This window comes from Nyctereutes procyonoides, unplaced genomic scaffold (genome assembly GCF_905146905.1).
Source record: "Nyctereutes procyonoides isolate TBG_1078 unplaced genomic scaffold, NYPRO_anot_genome, whole genome shotgun sequence".
In the NCBI taxonomy this organism is placed as follows: Eukaryota; Metazoa; Chordata; class Mammalia; order Carnivora; family Canidae; genus Nyctereutes; species Nyctereutes procyonoides.
The window spans coordinates 47,724,838-47,743,827 of NW_026575052.1; the positions used below are offsets into that span (position 1 = coordinate 47,724,838).

Genomic DNA, 18,990 nt, shown 5'->3' on the forward strand with positions numbered 1-18,990 from the left:
CTGCCCATCTTCGCCATACGTGCTGAGGGGAAGGCTGCATGCGTCCAAGGGGTGGGAAATCAGAGTCAGATCAATCAAAGCACAGCATCTCTCTGGCCCCATGGCTGGTTCAGGGATAACCCAAGACCTAAGCCAGTTGGTTTAGAGGGAACTTCAGGACCTTTCTAGAAAATAGAGGAAAGGCTCTCCACTATTTCCTTTTGGGTCTGTACCTGGAAGGATATCCAACTGCTCTGGGTGCCACCATGGAGAGCCTAAGAGAGATGTCTGACAGACAAAGCCAGAAATGAGGGGAGCAGAAAAAGAGCTGGTCTTGACATGGGCTGAGCCCTTGTATCTCTCCATTCCTTTTTAATCATGTGAGCCAATAAATTCCTTTCTTCCCTAAGCCAGGTAAGGTCAGGTTTTCTGGTTTTTTTTTTTTTTTTTTTTTTTTTTTTTTTTTAAATTCAGACAGATCTAAATAATACAGCTGGTAAACAGGGGCTGCCACTGGACTCCTTCTGGACAGTCTCAAAGAAAAAAGAAGTTCCTCCAGCAGAGTCAATAGCTTTCTAGCTGGAAAGGGAGAATGAGTCATATGTGGGCACAATATATTTTCTATTTATTGGGAAAGAACCCATTTTCATTCAAGTAGGAAGAGTCCAAATAATCATGAGTGGATTGAGGATTTAGGGTTTAATCCCAAGGTAAAGGCACAAATCCAGCTGGTATCTACTACTCTCAATATGTCTCCCGATACATATAATTTTTTAAAAAGATTTTTATTTATTTATGAGACACAGAGAAAGACAGGCAGAGACATAGGAGAGGGAGAAGCAGGCTCCCCATGGGGAACCCGATGCAGGACTAGATCTCAGGACCCCAGGATTACACCCTGAGCCAAAGGCAGATAGGTGCTCAACCAATGAGCCACCCAGGTGCCCCCATATATATTTTTTTAAAGATTTATTTATTTATTTTAAGGGGAGAGCGTCAGAGGGAGAGAGAAACTTAAGCACACTTTGCACTGAGCATGAAGCCCCACACAGGGCTCAATCTAACAACCCTGAGATCACAGTCAGAGCTGAAACCAAAAGTCGGACACTTAACTGGCTGTGCCACCCAGGCACGCCCCTCCTTGATATGTATTAGATGAGACAGAAAAGGCCCCGCCTCTCAAAATGTTTGGCTCCTAAAGGCAGCACATGTAGGTGTTTGCAGGTGACCCTGAGCACTCATAAAATCTATCTTGTCACATGAAACAAACAATGAACAACTCAAAGAGTATGATTTTATTTCTAGGGTCACAGAGTAGTAAACTCCATAGAGTTCTATCACAGCAAATTTCTGGAAAGTCAACTCAAGTAAGATTCTCCAAATGACCAAAACCTCTGTCACTTTAATTCTTTTCTTGCTTTGTCATCTCTCCCTCCCTTAATGGTTTCTTCGTGTAGAAGAGTATGTACCAAAAAACTTTGCTTAACACGACCTTTTCCCCCTCCCCATCCCTGAGACACATGGAGAGCTGCCATAGTGCTTGGTTCCTGGATGTGAGACAACTGTTACTGTACATTTTTCTGAGGAGCAAACCAACTTCTACCCAAGAAGAGTGAGCACAACGCTAAGCAAGCAGCAGTTGGCAGGTCTGGGAATTATGAACTGTCCCATGGACCACATTTAGCAAACTAATGATTAGCTTCCATTTATTCGGGCTCTGTAACCATAGGAATATTGTGTAACATTACAGAGAGGGGACTCAGATTACAGCTCAGCTAAAGGGCTTTTTATAGCACTGATGAGGCAAGGCTCAGAACTTGAGCACGTCCATTTTAATTCATTTAATATCCAAACTAAATTGAATACAGCCTCTCAAACCACCTCATTTTCAGAAAGTGCTGCCAATTTCCACACCTCTTACCGATGCTCCCCCTCACTTAGAGAAGCTCCCTGGTGGTGTCCAAATATGATGCAAAAACATAATTACAATTACCCTCTGAACTCGGTACATTTCTCCCCACCACATCACTTCACCATTGCAGTGCACAGTACAACTGACTGAAGCTAGAGGAGCAGGTAACCTCTGGGTAGTGAGAAATGCATGTATTTCTTCATGAATCTATTCCCACATGAATTTGGAAAAATAGGAAACAGATGGGAGGCAGTGGTAACAAGCGGAAATAGTCTCAGAAATATCACAATGTTTGGTCCCAAGATCCATCTAGTTCAATACTGTGTTGCTCATGAAAACACAAAGGACACTGCAGAGCAAATGATCAGGACTAGCCACCTACATACTCCTAAATTTCCTAAGAATACATTACAATTGTATGTAAATTCATTTTTTCTCTTTAACTGAAAAAACAGTATGTGCACGTGGCAAAAAAGTATTCAAGCAAAACAAGTAGATAAACATTAAAAGGTAAACCTTTCCTGTGCTAGAGGCAACTATTAATAACCATTCCATGTATGTGTATGCTATGTCTAACAGTGTATGCAAACACAAGCACACATATAAACACACAGTGCTTTTTAAAAACATAAACACAAGTACACAATACATGTCATTTTGTGCACTATTTTCATTTAACAGTATCTTAAAGTGTTCCATATAAGCACATAAATTTATCTACCTCATAGTAGTACTTCACTGTATCATAATATCCCCATTAATGGAAATTAGGTTAGGTTATTTCCTGGGTTTTGCTATGATAAACAATGATATAAACTATTGTTTCCTTGTATATGTCTTACGTATAGAAAAAAATCCCTCAAAATGAAATTTCCAGTTTGAAAAGTACATGCATTTTTAATTTGAAAGATATTCCTCAACTACCCCCAGAGGTTGTACCATTATATTTGAGTGACTCTTTCCCCAGATTCTTGATGACAACATGTAAAATTTGATCTTAGTCAATCTGAGAGGTAGAAAAAAGTCCTGTTTTTAACTTCCCTTTTTTTAATAAGGAGGAAGGTTGAGAATCCTCTCCTATTGTGCTTTAAAGTCAAATTTATGGAGTATACTCACCCTTTTTAAGCACACAGTTCCATGACTTTGAAACAAATGTATATAGCTACATAACCGTCATACTTTTTAAAAAAAATATATTTATTTATTCATTCAGAGAGAGCAAAGAGAGAGGCAGAGACACAGGCGGAGGGAGAAGCAGGCTCCATGCAGGAAGCCCGATGCGGGACTCGATCCCGGGTCTCCAGGATCACACCCCAGGCTGCAGGCGGCGCTAAACCGCTGCGCCACCGGGGCTGCCCCATAACCATCATACTTAAAAGTCATTTCTATCACCATGAAAAAAGTATCCTGTATATCCAATCCTTTCCTTCTACCTCCTGCCCCTAGCAACCACGTTCACAAAGCATAATACTTTTGAAATCCATCTGTGTTTTTACATGTACCAGGAGTTTGATCCTTACATTACTCCATAGTATTCAATTTTATGGATATCCCACAATTTGTCCATCCATTCATCAGGTGATGGATATTTGGGTTGTTTCCCATTTTCTACTACTTTCTAAATTACTTTCTACATTATGAATAAAGCAGGTAGAAATATTTACATACAGGTTTTTATATGGACTGTAATTTCATCACTTAGGTCAATACCTAGGAGTGGAACTAGGTAAAAATATGTAGGAGACGTCACATAGTAAGTATGTTTAACTTTATCAGAAATTGTTAAATGGTTTTCCAAAATAGTTGGGCCATCTTGCTTTCCCACAGCAACCTGACAGCTCTAGTTGCTTCACATCTTCATCAATATATGATATGGTTAGGTATCCAATTTTGAAATTTTAGTTATTCTAGTAGGCATGAAGGGATAATTCACTTTTTAAAATTTGCTTTTCTTTAATGACTAATGATGTTGCTCATCTTTTCATGCACTTTTTGACCATCTGTGTATTTTCTCTGGTAAACTAAATCTTTCACCCATTTTTAAAACTGAGTTGGAAAAAAAAAAACTGAGTTGGTTGTGTTATTACTCAATTAGTTCAGTTATTTTTAATACATTCTGAATACAATGCATTTATTAGATACGTATCTTGCAAAAGTCTTCTCATCTATAGCTTGCAATATCTTTTTCTTAGTATCTTTTAAAGAGCACAAGGTTTTTATTTGGATAAAGTTTAGTTTATCGGATTTTCCTTGTAGATTTTCTGATTTTTGTATTTTATGTAAGAAATCCTTTCTAAACTAAGGTGACCAAAATTTTCTAAGTTTTCTTCTATAAGTCTTAAAGTTTTAGCTCTTAGGTTTAACAGTGTGATCAATTTTGAGTTAATTTTTATGTATAGTTTAAGATGGATTTTTTCTTCCCACATGGATATCCAATTGTACATTCATTAAAATGACCATTCTTTCCCCCATTGAACTACCTTGACACCTTTATCAAAGACCAACTGACATATTTCTAGATGTTCTTGTCTGTTCCACTGATCTATATGTCATTCCTTAGGAAATACCATGTGAGCTTGTTTTCCTTCTGTAAATATTAGTTGTATTGTTGTATTTTCTTTACTGTCTTTTTTTAAAGATTTTATTTATTTGAGAGTGTGAGCAAGCATTGCAGGGGGAAGGGCAGAGGGAGCAGGACAAGCAGACACCCCACTGAGAAGGCAGCCCAATATAAGGCTTGTTCCTAGGACCCCAGAACTATGACCTGAGGTGAAGGTGGGTGCTTAACCAACAGAGCCACCCAGGCACCCCATTCAGTACTGTCTTTAAAATCTTCTGGAGTCTTTCATGTTCTCCATCTCCATAACATCTTTGAGGTAAAAGTTTATAAACATAAACTATCCACTATATAAATCAGACTTTTCATTTACCCTATAAGTAATTCTTTCAAGATCAGATTTAATACTTAGCAATTTCATAAGCAAATTTGTAGTTTCTGATTATAAAAGTCAGACATCTTAATACCTTGCATCACTTCCCTTATCAAATACCTAAGACTCCAGCTTATCCACAGCCACTTCTGTATGGAGATCTGAAAGCTTTTACTATGTCAAATCCTTGTCTTAGGAGAACCTGCTTGTAGCATTCCAATAAGCCAAAGGGATAGTGGAATGAGTGGAGAAGAAGATGAGCTTCTATCTGGGCTCTCTATTCCTTGGGAACTCAGGATTGTGATTAATAGCAACTTTACTAGTTCCCAGAAGGATCAATCAATCTTTTGTCCCCAACAGTCTACCATGTCCTGCAACCATCTGTCTGTTCCCCTTTACTGGTGAGTAAAATTGGAAGTTAATGAATTGCATGGCACTGCTGCTTCCATGAGGCTATTGTCTTCAAAGTCTGGGGCTGTTTCCATTCACTAGGAAGAAAGCCTTCAGATCTAAAGTCGTCATGCAAAACGACGTAAAGAATCCTATTACTTTAGGGTTTCTCTGAAAGAATCTTTGCTTGCTTTATTCATGCTACTCTGTAAAAGGATGTGAGAAAATAAGAGCACAGAAAAAGACAAACATCCAAGGTCTTAGAGGAATAAGGAAGGACAGTCCATGGTGGGATCAGAGATCAGTGGGTGAGGCATACTACTGTGATTTGGTGGTTCAAAGCCTTGAAGTCTAATACCTTCCAGGTATTCTCTGCAACACTAACCTTGCTTTAACATTAATTTAAGGGATCCCTGGGTGGCGCAGTGGTTTAGTGCCTGTCTTTGGCCCAGGGCATGATCCTGGAGACCCGGGATCGAATCCCACGTCGGGCTCCCGGTGCATGGAGCCTGCTTCTCCCTCTGCCTATGTCTCTGCCTCTCTCTCTCTCTCTATGTGACTATCATAAATAAATAAAAATTTAAAAAAACAATTTAAAAAGGAGAAGGTTATGAGAAAAAAGAGAAACATGAAATTTATACTTTTCATCACCATGGTGAAATACTAATAAAGATGCACACACACAAAAAAAAGGGGGAAATGAAGTTTCAAAAGCACAATAAGGTCCACAGTCAACATTCTGCCTGTCACCAGAGGAATATCCACTAGACAGAGCATCACTGAACTTTCCCCACCCAACCCCAGCACACGAAGGGGAAGGTGCTTTCAGAAATAGCCAAAATTGTCCTGAGATCAAAATTCAGGCAGTGAAATTAGACAGGAGACAGCAATGTAGGGGTATCCCTTTATGTCAAGGGAAATGAATCAGAAGGGAGAAAGTCCTAGAAGAAAAATACGAGTGACAGTCAAGAACCACAGCACACTTCTGATTAAGCAGGGATAAACTCCACTTCTCCCAGAACTATGACCAAATAGCAGAATCAGGAGAAATCTATTCAGGCTTATAGGTTCACATTAAGACAAAGATGTAAAAATACCAGAAAGTTGGATGGATTCACATATACCAGCCCTCCCATTTCATATGACAGAATGATTCTAACAGCGTTCACGAAAATTAGTAGAACAAGGAGAATCTATCCACCCTGAATTTAATGGCAAAGATTTATAAACTTCTTTGTGTTCAGGTTTGATTAAAAAGTTGATGAAATGCTTGGCATGAAATATGAAGACCACAACACTCTAACAAAATTTCAGAAGGCATCTATTCTTTACTATAAATGAAATTCAGAAAACTAGTGGACACTGTGAAATAAGGCATCAAAGTAAGAAGATACAGACTGAAATAATAAAGCTAAGTAAGTAATGTTAGTAAAGACACAGACAACTCAATTATAAAATTAAAAGTTACATTAAAAACAGGGAAAAAATTAACCCAAAAGAAATTTAAATAAATGATACAAATACGGGGTACAAGTTTGAGCATTTTGGCTAGCATGCAAAAAGAATCAGGAGAAAAACTTTAAAAAGGTAAAAAAAAAATGAAAAAAGTTTTTAAAGATCAAGAATTATAAAATAACAAAAAGAGAATTTGTTTCCTTTGGAAAAATATGTGTAAAAACTCCATCATCAGACCCAGAAAGGAAAAAAGAATGCTACATAGTGATATTTAAAAGTAAGGCAGCCTGGGTGGCTCAGTGGTTTAGTGCCACCTTCAGCCAGGGCGTGATCCTGGAGACCCGGAATCAAGTCCCACATCACGCTCTCTGCATGGAGCCTGCTTCTCCCTCTGCCTGTGTCTCTGCCTCTCTCTCTGTCTCTATGTCTCTCATGAATAAATAAAGAATCTTAAAAAAAAAAAAAGTAGGAGGGGGAAATTTTCTAATTATGTGGTTATTGGTCCATCAGATTAGCATTCAAAGAAAAGGAGAGTTAGTTTCCATTTTACATAAATACATTCTGAATGGGATGTAAAGAAAACACAAAGGTTTTGTAATCCTAGATGGAGAAGGTCTTCCAAGGTATAATTCATCTAGGAAAAGGACTGATTTCAAAAAAGATTGGACTTTGTAAAAATTTTAAATATTCAAAAAACAAAAACAAAATTCCACAAATAAAGTTCAAGATAAATGACAATCTGCAAACAAATGTTGGTAATATAGCCTTTACATCTAAAAGATTCTTACCATCAGAAGATGAATGTGCACCAGTAGAAAAATAGACTAAGGGCACAAAAATAGGCAATTCAGGAGAAAATAAGACAGCAAGAAACATAGGGAGAATGTCCAACTTCACCCAGAACTACAGAAATGCAAAGTGAAATTAGAAAGAGATACACTAAAAATATATTTGTAATTTATATGCAAAAAAAGTAATAAAGAGTATGGCAAGGATGATACAGGGCACTCCATAAACTGCTGAGAGTAAATTTGGGAATATCAATTCAGGGCCTTGAAAGCATGCACGTACCTTGACCCAGCAATTCAACATCTTAAACCCTATGGAAATCACTCAATATGCATACATAACTCAAAAATAACAAAAGCCAACATTTATTCACTAACATAAAGAAGCTTTCGAATCAGCAACCCATATGCATCTTTCCTTTAATCCTCACATTACTACAGAGGCAGGAGTTATTATTACAGATACTGGGACAGAAGACTAGACAGGTGTAAATAATTTGTGGATAAACAGTGGAAATGCAACTATCTAACTCCAAAAATGCACGCTTTTAACCTCTGCATCCCCTATGGACACATGCACCTGAGCACTTTCCAGAATGACAAAAAAATTGCCATCAGTCTATGTATCTGAGAATAAGGATTTGATTAAAAAGTTCTATCTGCACAATACATTAGCCAAAAAAAAAAAAAATCACACTCTAGAAGAACTTGAATGACATCATAAAATAGACTGTAGTGTTATATGAAAAAAACTTATTAAAAAGCAATATATATGCACAGTGTGGTTCTACCTTTATAAACATTTTATATTATAGAATATATTTTAACAGTATGATAAAATGGTCAATAAAGGTTATCTCTGGTTGGCAAGATTTTTATTTTCTCCTTTCTACTTCTTGTATTTCTCCAAATTTGCTATAATCACTACTTACAACCTCTGATCAGAAAAAAAAAGTTATTTAAAAATCAATATAGAGAAGTACAGGAAGTAAAAAAAGACATGTAGTGAACAAATCAGCATATAGCTGATTTGTATTTAAAAATGTTAAACTAAAATTTGGAAACATATCCTTAACATTCAGGGGACAGGAAAAACAATACATAAATGGAAAAGACTATTTCTAAGAATCTGCAAATATTCTTGAGACCTTTTCACTCTTCACAGACTAAGGACACCCACTGCTAGGAAGAAGGCAATTAAGGATAGTTTTTTTTTTTTTTAAGATTTTGTTTATTTATTCATGAGAGACACACAGAGAGAGGCAGAGACATAGGCAGAGGGAGAAGAAGCAGGCTTCTCGCGGGGACCACAATGTGGGACTCGATCCTGGAACTCTAGATCATACCCTGAGCCAAAGGCAGATGCTCAACCACTGAGCCACCCAGGTGCCTGAGGATAGCTCTTGATAGGACACTAGCACCTGGCTACAGTGCATGTACTAGGAGATATTCTAGCAAGCTTTCTTAAGGAATTCTAATCAGAGAAGGAAAAAGTTCTCAGAGCACTGGCTATTAAGATGCCTCTTCCAACCTCAAGTTCTCCAATGTACTAAAAGTATACAAAGTAAACTCAAAGTGATCAAAGGAAGTCTCTGGTTTTACTTAATTCTAAACCATATAATAAATATGTTTCAACAGTTCAATAATAAAAACTCACTACTCCACTTGTGAAAGCCTCTGGAAAATAGTCCATATCTTACATGCATTGCCTAGCACCTAAAAGGGCATCCAGTTGATACAGAATAAAGCAATAGTAAATGAATGGTTCACACTTGGCCCAGCCATCTCAGGGAGAGGTTTTGCAGTGCAGGAGCCTTATTTATTTTACACTCTTGGCTAACCCAGCCAAGTACCAATACCAGGAATTGATGGAGAGAGCAGCATGTTCACAAAAGGGAAGAGAGACAGGGCTCTCTGCCTTCAGGTCTGGAGCCTTCTTGGTCTAACAGGTAATTGACTCCTCACTTTTGAGATCCAATCCTGTTACCTTAACTGGTTGTGAGAATCATGATACTGTTCTTCTTTTTTTTTTTTTTTTTAAGATTTTATTTATTTATTCATGAGAGAGAGAGAAGGAAGTAGAGACACAGGCAGAGGGACAAGCAGGCTCCTTGCAAGGAGCCTGATGCAGGACTCAATCCCAGACCCTGGGATCATACCCTAAGCTGAAAGCAGATGCTCAACCACTGAGCCACCCAGGCGTCCCTAATGTTCTCCACTTTTGATGAGATCTTACACAGTGGTCAGCTCTCAGCTCTGGCTGAGTCTTAGTTTGCATTCTAGTCTATTTGTAATGTTCTCCTGGCAGAGGCAGCTGGCCTTATGACTTTCAGCCGCTGGTTATTAGTTTTTCAAGACATTTCTCAGATATTCATGATTATTTGTCTGCCCTCAGGAAAACTGAGGAAGAGACGAGGACAAATATTTTGTTTGAGAGCCACTAAGAAAAGTGATAAAAACAAGATCCTTTCACACTGCTCTTTGCTTAGTACTACTGAGCTAAAGTGGTTCTTTTTTCTAGCAAACCCATCCAAAATGTCCCGTTTCTTTTCACTAGTATCACCTTACATAATAATCTGTCATTAGGCAACCCCGGTGGCTCAGCGGTTTAGTGCTGCCTTCGGCTTGGGGTGTGATCCTGGAGACCCGGGATCAAGTCCCACGTTGGACTCCCTGCATGCATGGAGCCTGCTTCTCCCTCTGCCTGTGTCTCTGCCTCTCTCTCTGTCATGAATAAATAAATAAAATCTTTAAAAAAAGAAATGTTTTTAATAATCTGTCATCTTTGAAATCTCCCTGCCCTATATCCATCCAGTTGGTTGATTTTCTCAAAAAGTCCTGTTGATTTTCTCCAATCACTTTGAGCCTTTTTTCCCTAACCTCAGAGCAGTTACTTCATCCAGCCCTGAATAGGCTTATGAGCTGCCTAATTATTACAACTGTCTTCTTCCTCTGGGTTTCTCCATATCAAATATGTGCTCCCCATTGCTGTCAGTGCTACCCTCCTAAGACTATAATCTGATCTTGTTAAACCTGTGTTGGACGTGTTAGACATACTTTTTTTTTAATCTACTCAGAAGCTATTATTTCAGGAAAGCACTCCTCCATCATTCTGTTAATAATCCTGCTCAGTCCACAGGCCTCTATGAACGAATCCCCCTCTCTACTCTACTTTGCCATACTCTCCCAACATTACTTGAGATAGGCATGAGATCCACGCCATCCAGATCCATCTGCTATAGGTCATGTAGATGCCCTGAGATTGAGAAATGAATCACTTTAATGGCCCCATGCTGACCAATCAAAGTCCTCCATGAACTGTCAAGAAAGATACTCTCTATTCAGTGATGTAAGATGCAAAAACTGCTGAGGCTGAACTATGTGGGACACTTCCACAAAGAAAATAGCTGATACTAAGACAAGCAGAGATCACAGATAATGAGAAGCCAGAAGAAAGGAGTGGGAAAGGCTCCAACAAAGGTAAAGAGGTCACTGGAGCCACCAGATACTGCTATGCTTCTGCCATCTTGGGACTGAGCTGTTGTGTGAGCAAATCAATGTCTTTTATTTTTCTTTTAAATTGTTCTGATTTGTCTTCTTGACACTGTGTGTACAAAAGAGCCCTTACACATACAACATCACTACTTAGAAACTTATTTTTAGGGTGCGGGGGCAGAGGAAGAGAGAGAGAATCTTAAGCTAGGTTCCATGCTGGGCATGACACGGGGCTCAATCTCATAACCCCGAGACCATGAGCTGAACTGAAGTCAAGAGTCAGACACTTAATCAACTGAGCCAACCACACCCCCCCCCACTTAGATATCTTTAATATTGTCTTATTTTCTACACACACACAAAAAAATCCTCACAAACTTTTTAGCACAATATTCAAGTACTTTGACAAAAGTGACCATCTTAGCTTTTAAGTTTTAACTCTTCTGATCCAGCCTCAAACACTTTCAAATAATAATATTAATAATAATAAATCAGTATCCTCTACTATAGCCACCACTGACCCTTACTTCTGCCCCCCATGCAGTGCTACTGCTCATTTCCTGAATCTGAATTATTCTTCTATTTTCTCTTTCACTACTCAATCTTCCAGATACAGCATGTATTAGGTGCCAGTACCATAATTTACATCATGATTTTCATGCATGTGTATCTCCCCCACCAGACTCTTTGCAGGCATGGACTGATTCTTTTCTAAAGTTTCAGCTCTAGTACCTGACAATCTGCTTCAGCAAGCACATACTCCACATGTTTGCAATTCTGATCAGAAATGAAAGACTGAGGGTTAATACCTGTTAGAATCTTCTTCACATTACAATTTCTCAAAAATTCACTCTATCACTGTACAATCCAGTAATTGAACCTATGGGCAGTTATCTCAGAGAAACTAATTTATGTTCATATTTAAAACCTGCACACAACTATTTACAGCAGCTTTATTCCTAACTTGTCACACTGGAAATAACCCAGATGGATTCCAGCAATAGGTGAATGGTTAAACAAACTGTGGTACATCTGTAACAACTTGAAAATATCTCAAGGGAATTATGTTAAATGAAAAAAAAAAGCCAATCCCAAAAGATTACATATTATATAATTCTACTGAGATAATCTTGAAATGACAAAATTAGAGAAATGCACAATAGATCAGGAGTTGCCCCAGGGCCAAGGGAAGGAGATGAGGTGAAATGTGAGGCAGATGGATGTAGCCATAAAAGGGCATCACAAGGGATGCTTGTGATGATGGCACTGTCCTGCATCTTGACTGTATTAATATCCTGGTTGTGATCCTTGCTATATTGTAGCAAGATGTTATTACTGGAAGACAGTGGGTAAAGATACATATATCTTTCTGTATAACTTTTTACAACTGCATATAAGTGTAAAATTATCTCAAAATAAATGAAAAAACTAACCATGCTGCAAATCTGGGCCAAGAATCAGATTCTCAGTGCAAGAGTACCTCACAAATAATCCTACTTGCAAACAAAACATCTCACTGTAAGTAAAAGAATAGGGTTTTGCTAACAAGAAGCAAGGAGCTCTCTAGAAAAACAGAGAAGAGTCATTCTGGACAACATGAAAAGGTATTTATTTACATACAAAAACTGTCTTTAGAAACTGGTTGGTTAAAAAAAAAAAAAAGACAAATATTAACAAGAGAAGTATCCTTGCCCAGACAATGAGCAGGGACCCTAAGTAATAGTCTCTACAAGTGCATGGCTGGGCTTCCATGTGGATGAGTAACAGCCACTGATATGTGAAATCTGATCTGTTTGCCATTTAAATCCATGTGACTCACTGAAGCTGGCTGCATTCACATCTAAAAATATAGGAAATCTGCAGCCTAAGCAAATTGGCTCATTGACTCATGGGGTTTTGATTCAAACACTACACATTTGGACATAGTGGTTTTATATTTATGTCAGCTAGCTGTAAGGGAAGTTCTGCTCCTTAAATGAGAGTATAGGTAGAAATCTAGATGCAATGAGGATCACAAGAATCATCTGTTTATATACATGTTATCTGGCAGTCACGTGATACCTTTTTGGTAACAGGAAACATGATATCTGAGGTGCTCTGCAAGATAAAAGGATGCCCTTCCTCGGGCATCGGGTGTGCCCCATTAAATGTCCGTCTCCAAAGAGGACAGTGGAGTCATAAGCTATTAAAGACAGAGTAGGGTGTGGTGGTCACATGAGTGACTGAGCGCCATTTGGACTGGCAGTGACTGAGTCTACAAACAGAGGGTGTGGTGCCTTGGCCCTGCCATTTTTTTTGTTTTGTCCAGTCCCTGTAAGTATCTCTTATAATTGGTGAGTGGGGCAGCTGATTTCTGGGTGTTCCCTCTTGGACACCCAATTCCTTCCCAAGAGGCTGTTCATACTTACAGAACTAGCAATTTTTCGAAGGTACCCCCTTGATCCCATTGGGACCTGCCTGGCACAACCACTGCTGCACTCACCCATCAGGACACTGAGTAGCTTCTGCACTCTGGAATTGACCCCCACGATTCGGTAGAGCCCTTGCTCATTGATCCCTGAGAAGAGAAACAATGATGATTTAATTAGAGGCATGTCAGAACACAACTCAAGCCAACCCAGCCAGATGCACTTTTTTCATTTTCTCAGTCCTTCTAAAACCCACTCTAATTAAAGTCCCCTGTCACTCAGCTCTGCTCTTAGCAAAGGAGTGGGATTTGGTGCAGCTGTCTAGGATTTCACGGGTGTGATGCACACTTCAGCCCTTGTGTTAGCTCAGTTCAGTCAACACAGAGGAAAGAAACCTTCCTCTTCTCTTGCCAAATGCGTATCTGAAGAGTTTTGAAAGATGCTAAATATATATTTTTAAATATGTTACATTTAACCAATTTTTTTTTAATTTAAAAAGACAAAACTGACGTGGTTGAAATTTCACACTGTAGCAAAGGATAAATGCCTTATAATCTATTTTCAATTACAGAATAAAAATATAGAGGTGTGAGAGCATTTTTAATTTTAGACAATGTTCACTAAGCCTGAGAAATTAGGAAATCTATTTTATTCATGTAAATATTCTTTATGAAGAAAAAGGAGAATCACCTTCACTCAACCCAAGTAAACATGCAGTTGAATTAGAAGGGGTTTACCTCCAAAGACCCAAAGAACCAAAAACAAACCCATCTCAGTGTTTTGTTTATTTAAGTGCAAGGATTAGATCATGGGTATACCATTTACAAAAAGGGATCATTTAGACCAAGTGATTGGAAATGATTTTTCTGTTTAGCCCATCATACCTGACCTCTCCCAACTAACTGGTCTCCTGCTTCCCATCTTATTCCCCTGATGTACATTTCCAATCAGTAGCCAAAATGAACTTAAGTATGTAATAGTTCAAATCCTCCCTTTTCTCAAAACCTTCAATGGCTCCCCATTGCATTTAGACCATAATCAAAACTTACTATGGCCCAGAAGGCCCTGCAGGATTAAGCATAGGCCCACCCAGATCTGCATCATCAACCACTTTTACTCTGTCCAGCCATGCTGGCCTTCCTGTTTCTCCAACACATCAAACTTGTGCACCCAAATTATAGCCTCTTCACAGCTGTTTCCTCCACCTGGAACATGTTTCTCCCAGATCTTTTATCATTCAGGTCTCAAATGAAATGCAATCTTTTCAACCTAAGGCATCTCATGACCAACACTACTGCTGATCTCCTACTCTCTTTATAGCAAGTAATAATATGTGAAAATATTTTTCTTTCAGGTTTCTTGTTTGTCATTTTCCTGACAACTTTAACATAACCTCTATGTACAGTGATTCTGTCTTCTTTACCATTATATCCCTGATGCCTAGATCAGTATACGATACATGACATAATGAATAAAACACTCAGTTATACTCCTTCAGAGCCACTACTTTGGGACCAAAACAAAATTTCTTGGAAGAAATTTGAGAAAAGGCTGACTCTATAAGGTCTCCAAAAAAGCCTATGTAGAATTAAGGAATAAAAAAGAAGTGGTCTAGAATGGTAGGATTTTATAGCAAAAAAGGACCTGTAAAAGCATGTACATCAGCCTGCATGATTCAGGGACTAGAAGACTGTGGTCTAAAATTAAGGGATGGGCCCCACACTACTTAATGGCAGAACCGTCATTCATTATGACGGTGGCTTTAAGAGCCTGTCCTTCCTAAAGTGTCCCTACTTCTGTCCTTGACCTTTCCTGGAACTGGTTATAACCCTGTCTCCCATTGGATGATGATTAACGAACCCCCAAAAATATGGGAGGTCTGTTCACCTCTGATCACCACAAATAATATCTATACATACATGCATTCCAGTAAGAAAATAACCACATACTTCAAGTATTTATGCTAAAATGGCATTTAACTCTCCTCTTTTCCTTTTTGTGTCAAATGAAAACTCCCTCACAAGTTAAAACATGCCATTTTCATCTTCATTTTAGAGGAGGCGGGGACAAAGAGGCAGAGGCTAGGAATAGGAAGCACACCAAACTGATGGTGACCTTATTCTTCCTCTACTACTTACTGTGTATATTTTCTGGTTTTATATCATAAAAAGCTCTCCTCCTGAGCTACCAGTCTCCATTTACTCTGTGAAGGGTTTTAAATGATTACATTTCCCTATAGTTTAGCTGCTGAGAACTGAGACTAACAGGTGACCTACTTCAGGCAAGTGGATGAATTTCACAGTGGAGGGGAGGGATTTTTATTTTGAACTTACTTTTGGCTGCACTTTATGCCTCTACCTTTGTTAACTCTGTACCTCCTATTCATCATTTTTTTCTTTTAGAATGAACAGAAAATTAAAACACCTGTCAAAAAACTGCCTTAGTAACAGTTTAAAAATTCAGAAACTTCAGTTAAGGCAAGTAGATAAATCAAAGGAAGACAGTAAGAAGAACAGCGAGCCCCACTGACAACACAATGACACCTGTGCATATATGGATCTCCCCTTCCTCTGCCACCCCTAGAATTGACCTCACATGTCAATAAATGTATTTCCACTATAGTTTTAGCGATTCAGTTTTTTTTACGGCATAGAAGTACCACTGGTGATTCAACCAATTTTTGAAACATTTGGCTAGTTTCTGTTTTTCACCTTAACACCACTGTGTAAACAGCTTTGTGGCTCAACCTGCCTGTGTCCTTATTTTCCTCCAGATCAATTCCCAGAAATCTCACCTCTTTCTACTATATATTCTCTGGCTGTATTTTACTTGTCTTTGCAAGCTGCCTTAACTCTTTATTGAAGCAGAAATAAGCAAAAATTTAAAAAATCTTAGCACACATTAAAATAACTACTTAAAACACACTTTCTGAATGACTAGGAAGAGACTCACACAGTTAAAGATTTTTTTTGTCCCTCTCTACTCCATGCTTCATAGACTTTATTTTGTTTTTTTTTTAGATTTTATTTATTTATTCATGACACACAGGCAGAGGGAGAAGCAGGGTCCCTGTGGGGAGCCTGATGCTGGACTCGATCCCAGGACCCTGGGACCACGACCTGAGCTGAAGGCAGATACTCAACCACTGAGCCACCCAGGTGTCCTGCTTCATAGACTTTATAAAGATATTTATATTTCTTAACTATCAAGAATTATAGAGCCTGCTTTAAAAGGTAAAACTTCTTTCAATCAAGTAAAAAAGACTAGTGGATTAAGGCTATGGAACAGTACGATTCACATCTTTGACAATGGTTCTAACCAAATCCCCAGCAAAGATAATTATCAGCTTTACTGAGGGGTACAAAAAAAGCAGAGCACTCAAAGCTCCCAAATGTTGGAACTGAGAAATCTCCTTTGTGGCAACATCTGAAGAAGGGATGGAGACCATTGTGATGAATCTGCTTCCCTGATTCTCAAAGTCCTTCTCCTACAGACAGACTCAGGAAAGGTTAATGGGCAATAGGCAGGGCCTGGTTACAGCACTGTTACAAGAAATAGGGGCCTGATCCCTTCTGCCCACATGGATAGTCACCAGGGACTGGCTTTTCATAGTATGGTTCTGAACCTGGCATCCACACACCCCAGGAATTCACTAGAGAATTCAGAGTGTCAATGAACTTTGGCAGAAAAACAATTACACCTTTACTTTCACGACCCCGTCACTGAAATTAATAAACATTTCCTTCCATTATGATATAAGCAATAAATTACGGTGTTAGCAATATCTGTGACTTGCTCAGAAATCAGATATTTTCCTAACACAATGCAACTTTTACAGACATCTTGAAATATCACTACAGCTGACCCTTGATCAACACAGGTTTGAAATACACAGGTCTACACACACATGGATTTTTTTTTTATAAACATAGAACTATAAAAGCTTTATGATTTTTCTTAACATTTTCTTTTCTCTAGCTTACTTTATTGTAGTATTATGGTATATAACACATAAACATACAAAATATATGCTAATTGTTTATGTTATGGGTAAGGCTTCTGATCAAGAGAAAGCTGTTAGTAGTTGTCTGGGGAGAGTAAAAAATTATATGCAGATTTTCAACTGCACAGGGGAGAGGGGGATTGGCATCTGTAACTCCCGCATTATTCAAGAGTCAACTGCATTTCCAAATTATGCCAGTTATCAGACCCACTTCTATTACTTGTTATTTAAAGTGATAACAAAGAAACACATGTACTTTTACATCACAATTATATCTTTCAATAGTTTAACTGAATTTCAGTAACTAGACTCTATTATCTTATGTATTTGATATGTATGCCTTTAAAGCATTCTACTACTCAGCCAAAGAGGCTGACGATATCAAATCAGTTACAAGTTTTTGCTCCAAAGCAACACAACTCATAGAAACACACCAACAATGGCACTTGGGGAGTTAATGAGTCACTTAAAATCGGGAAACAGGTAGCAGGTCGGACACCTCACCAGATATGTGACCTTCTCTGAGAATAATGCCAGCTGTTGAATGACTTTACCTCTGGTTTCCACAGCATGGATGCATTTCTTGATTATGCTGAAGCCAATGCTGTCCAACTGTGCAGCTGAAAGAGGAAGAGAAAGGCAGTCAAGTTGCTGGCCATGCATACCAATGTTGGATAAGGCCTGATAGACCCAAGATCAATCAGTCCCACGGTTGGGCCACAGATAAGAACAATAAAAAAAAAGAAAAAGAAAAAGAGAAAGAAAAGAGAAGAGAAAGAGAAAGAGAAAGAGAAAGAAAAAGAAAAAGAAGAAAAATAAAAAGAAAAAGAAAAAGAAAAAGAAAAAGAAAAGAAAATCAATCAGCTGGCATTCACTGAGAGCTTACCACATGCCAGGTACTGTTCTAAGTGCTATGTTTATATTATCTCATTTAATTCTCACGGTCACTCTGCAAGGTTATCCTCTATTTATAGCTGAAGACACTGCAGCATAGAGTGATGCATGCTTTACCAAAGGAATAAGTAGGCATCCTTTAAGTCGCTTGTCCTGTGATTGTCAGGAACAGGACTAACTGCTTCTTTGTCTCCTTCAAAAAGCATAAATTAAATGGCTCAATAAATGTTGGATAAGTGCTTTACATAGATTATCTCAGTTAATCCTAACAAGTCCTCAAGGCTGATATTATCATTAGCTCCATATTATACATGAAACAACTGAAATTTGGCAAAGCTAAATGTCTTGACCAAAGCTGCAAAGCTAATAGGTGGGAAACTCACTCCAGAGCCTGTTAAGACTTAACTGCCTTAAACAGGACCCTGAATTAAAGATAGAAGTCAAATCCTGCTCAGGTGATTAGAAAAGAAGGAAAAATGGTAAAAGGAAAAGTGGCCTGGAAGAAAATTAAAGCAGCCTAGAACAAAGAAGTTACCAGACGCATAAGAATAAAGCAGTAGAGCCATCCTGTGTATAATAAGTCAGCAAATAGTGAGTTCTCCACCAGCCACAAACCCCACTAATGTCATTCAGATAATTAACAATCAAAAGTAGCAACCTTTTCCACAGCACAGAATCAATTTCCAACCTGATAGGCTTGGAACCCACCAAAATTCATCTCCAGGCTTTGATTACC

At 38.4% G+C, this 18,990-nt stretch overlaps 1 protein-coding gene across 2 annotated transcripts in view; it reads right to left on the reverse strand.

Annotated features, from left to right (window-relative positions):
- Positions 1–18,990, reverse strand: part of ARHGAP26 (Rho GTPase activating protein 26) — a 418,379-nt gene that overhangs the window by 157,762 nt on the left and 241,627 nt on the right. For both annotated transcript variants that reach the window (XM_055332159.1, XM_055332158.1), the window contains exons 13-14: positions 17,915–17,980; positions 13,432–13,506 (exon numbers count right to left, since the gene is read on the reverse strand). In XM_055332159.1, the coding sequence (XP_055188134.1) occupies positions 13,432–13,506; positions 17,915–17,980 (141 nt within the window). The remainder of the gene's footprint in view (positions 1–13,431; positions 13,507–17,914; positions 17,981–18,990) is intronic.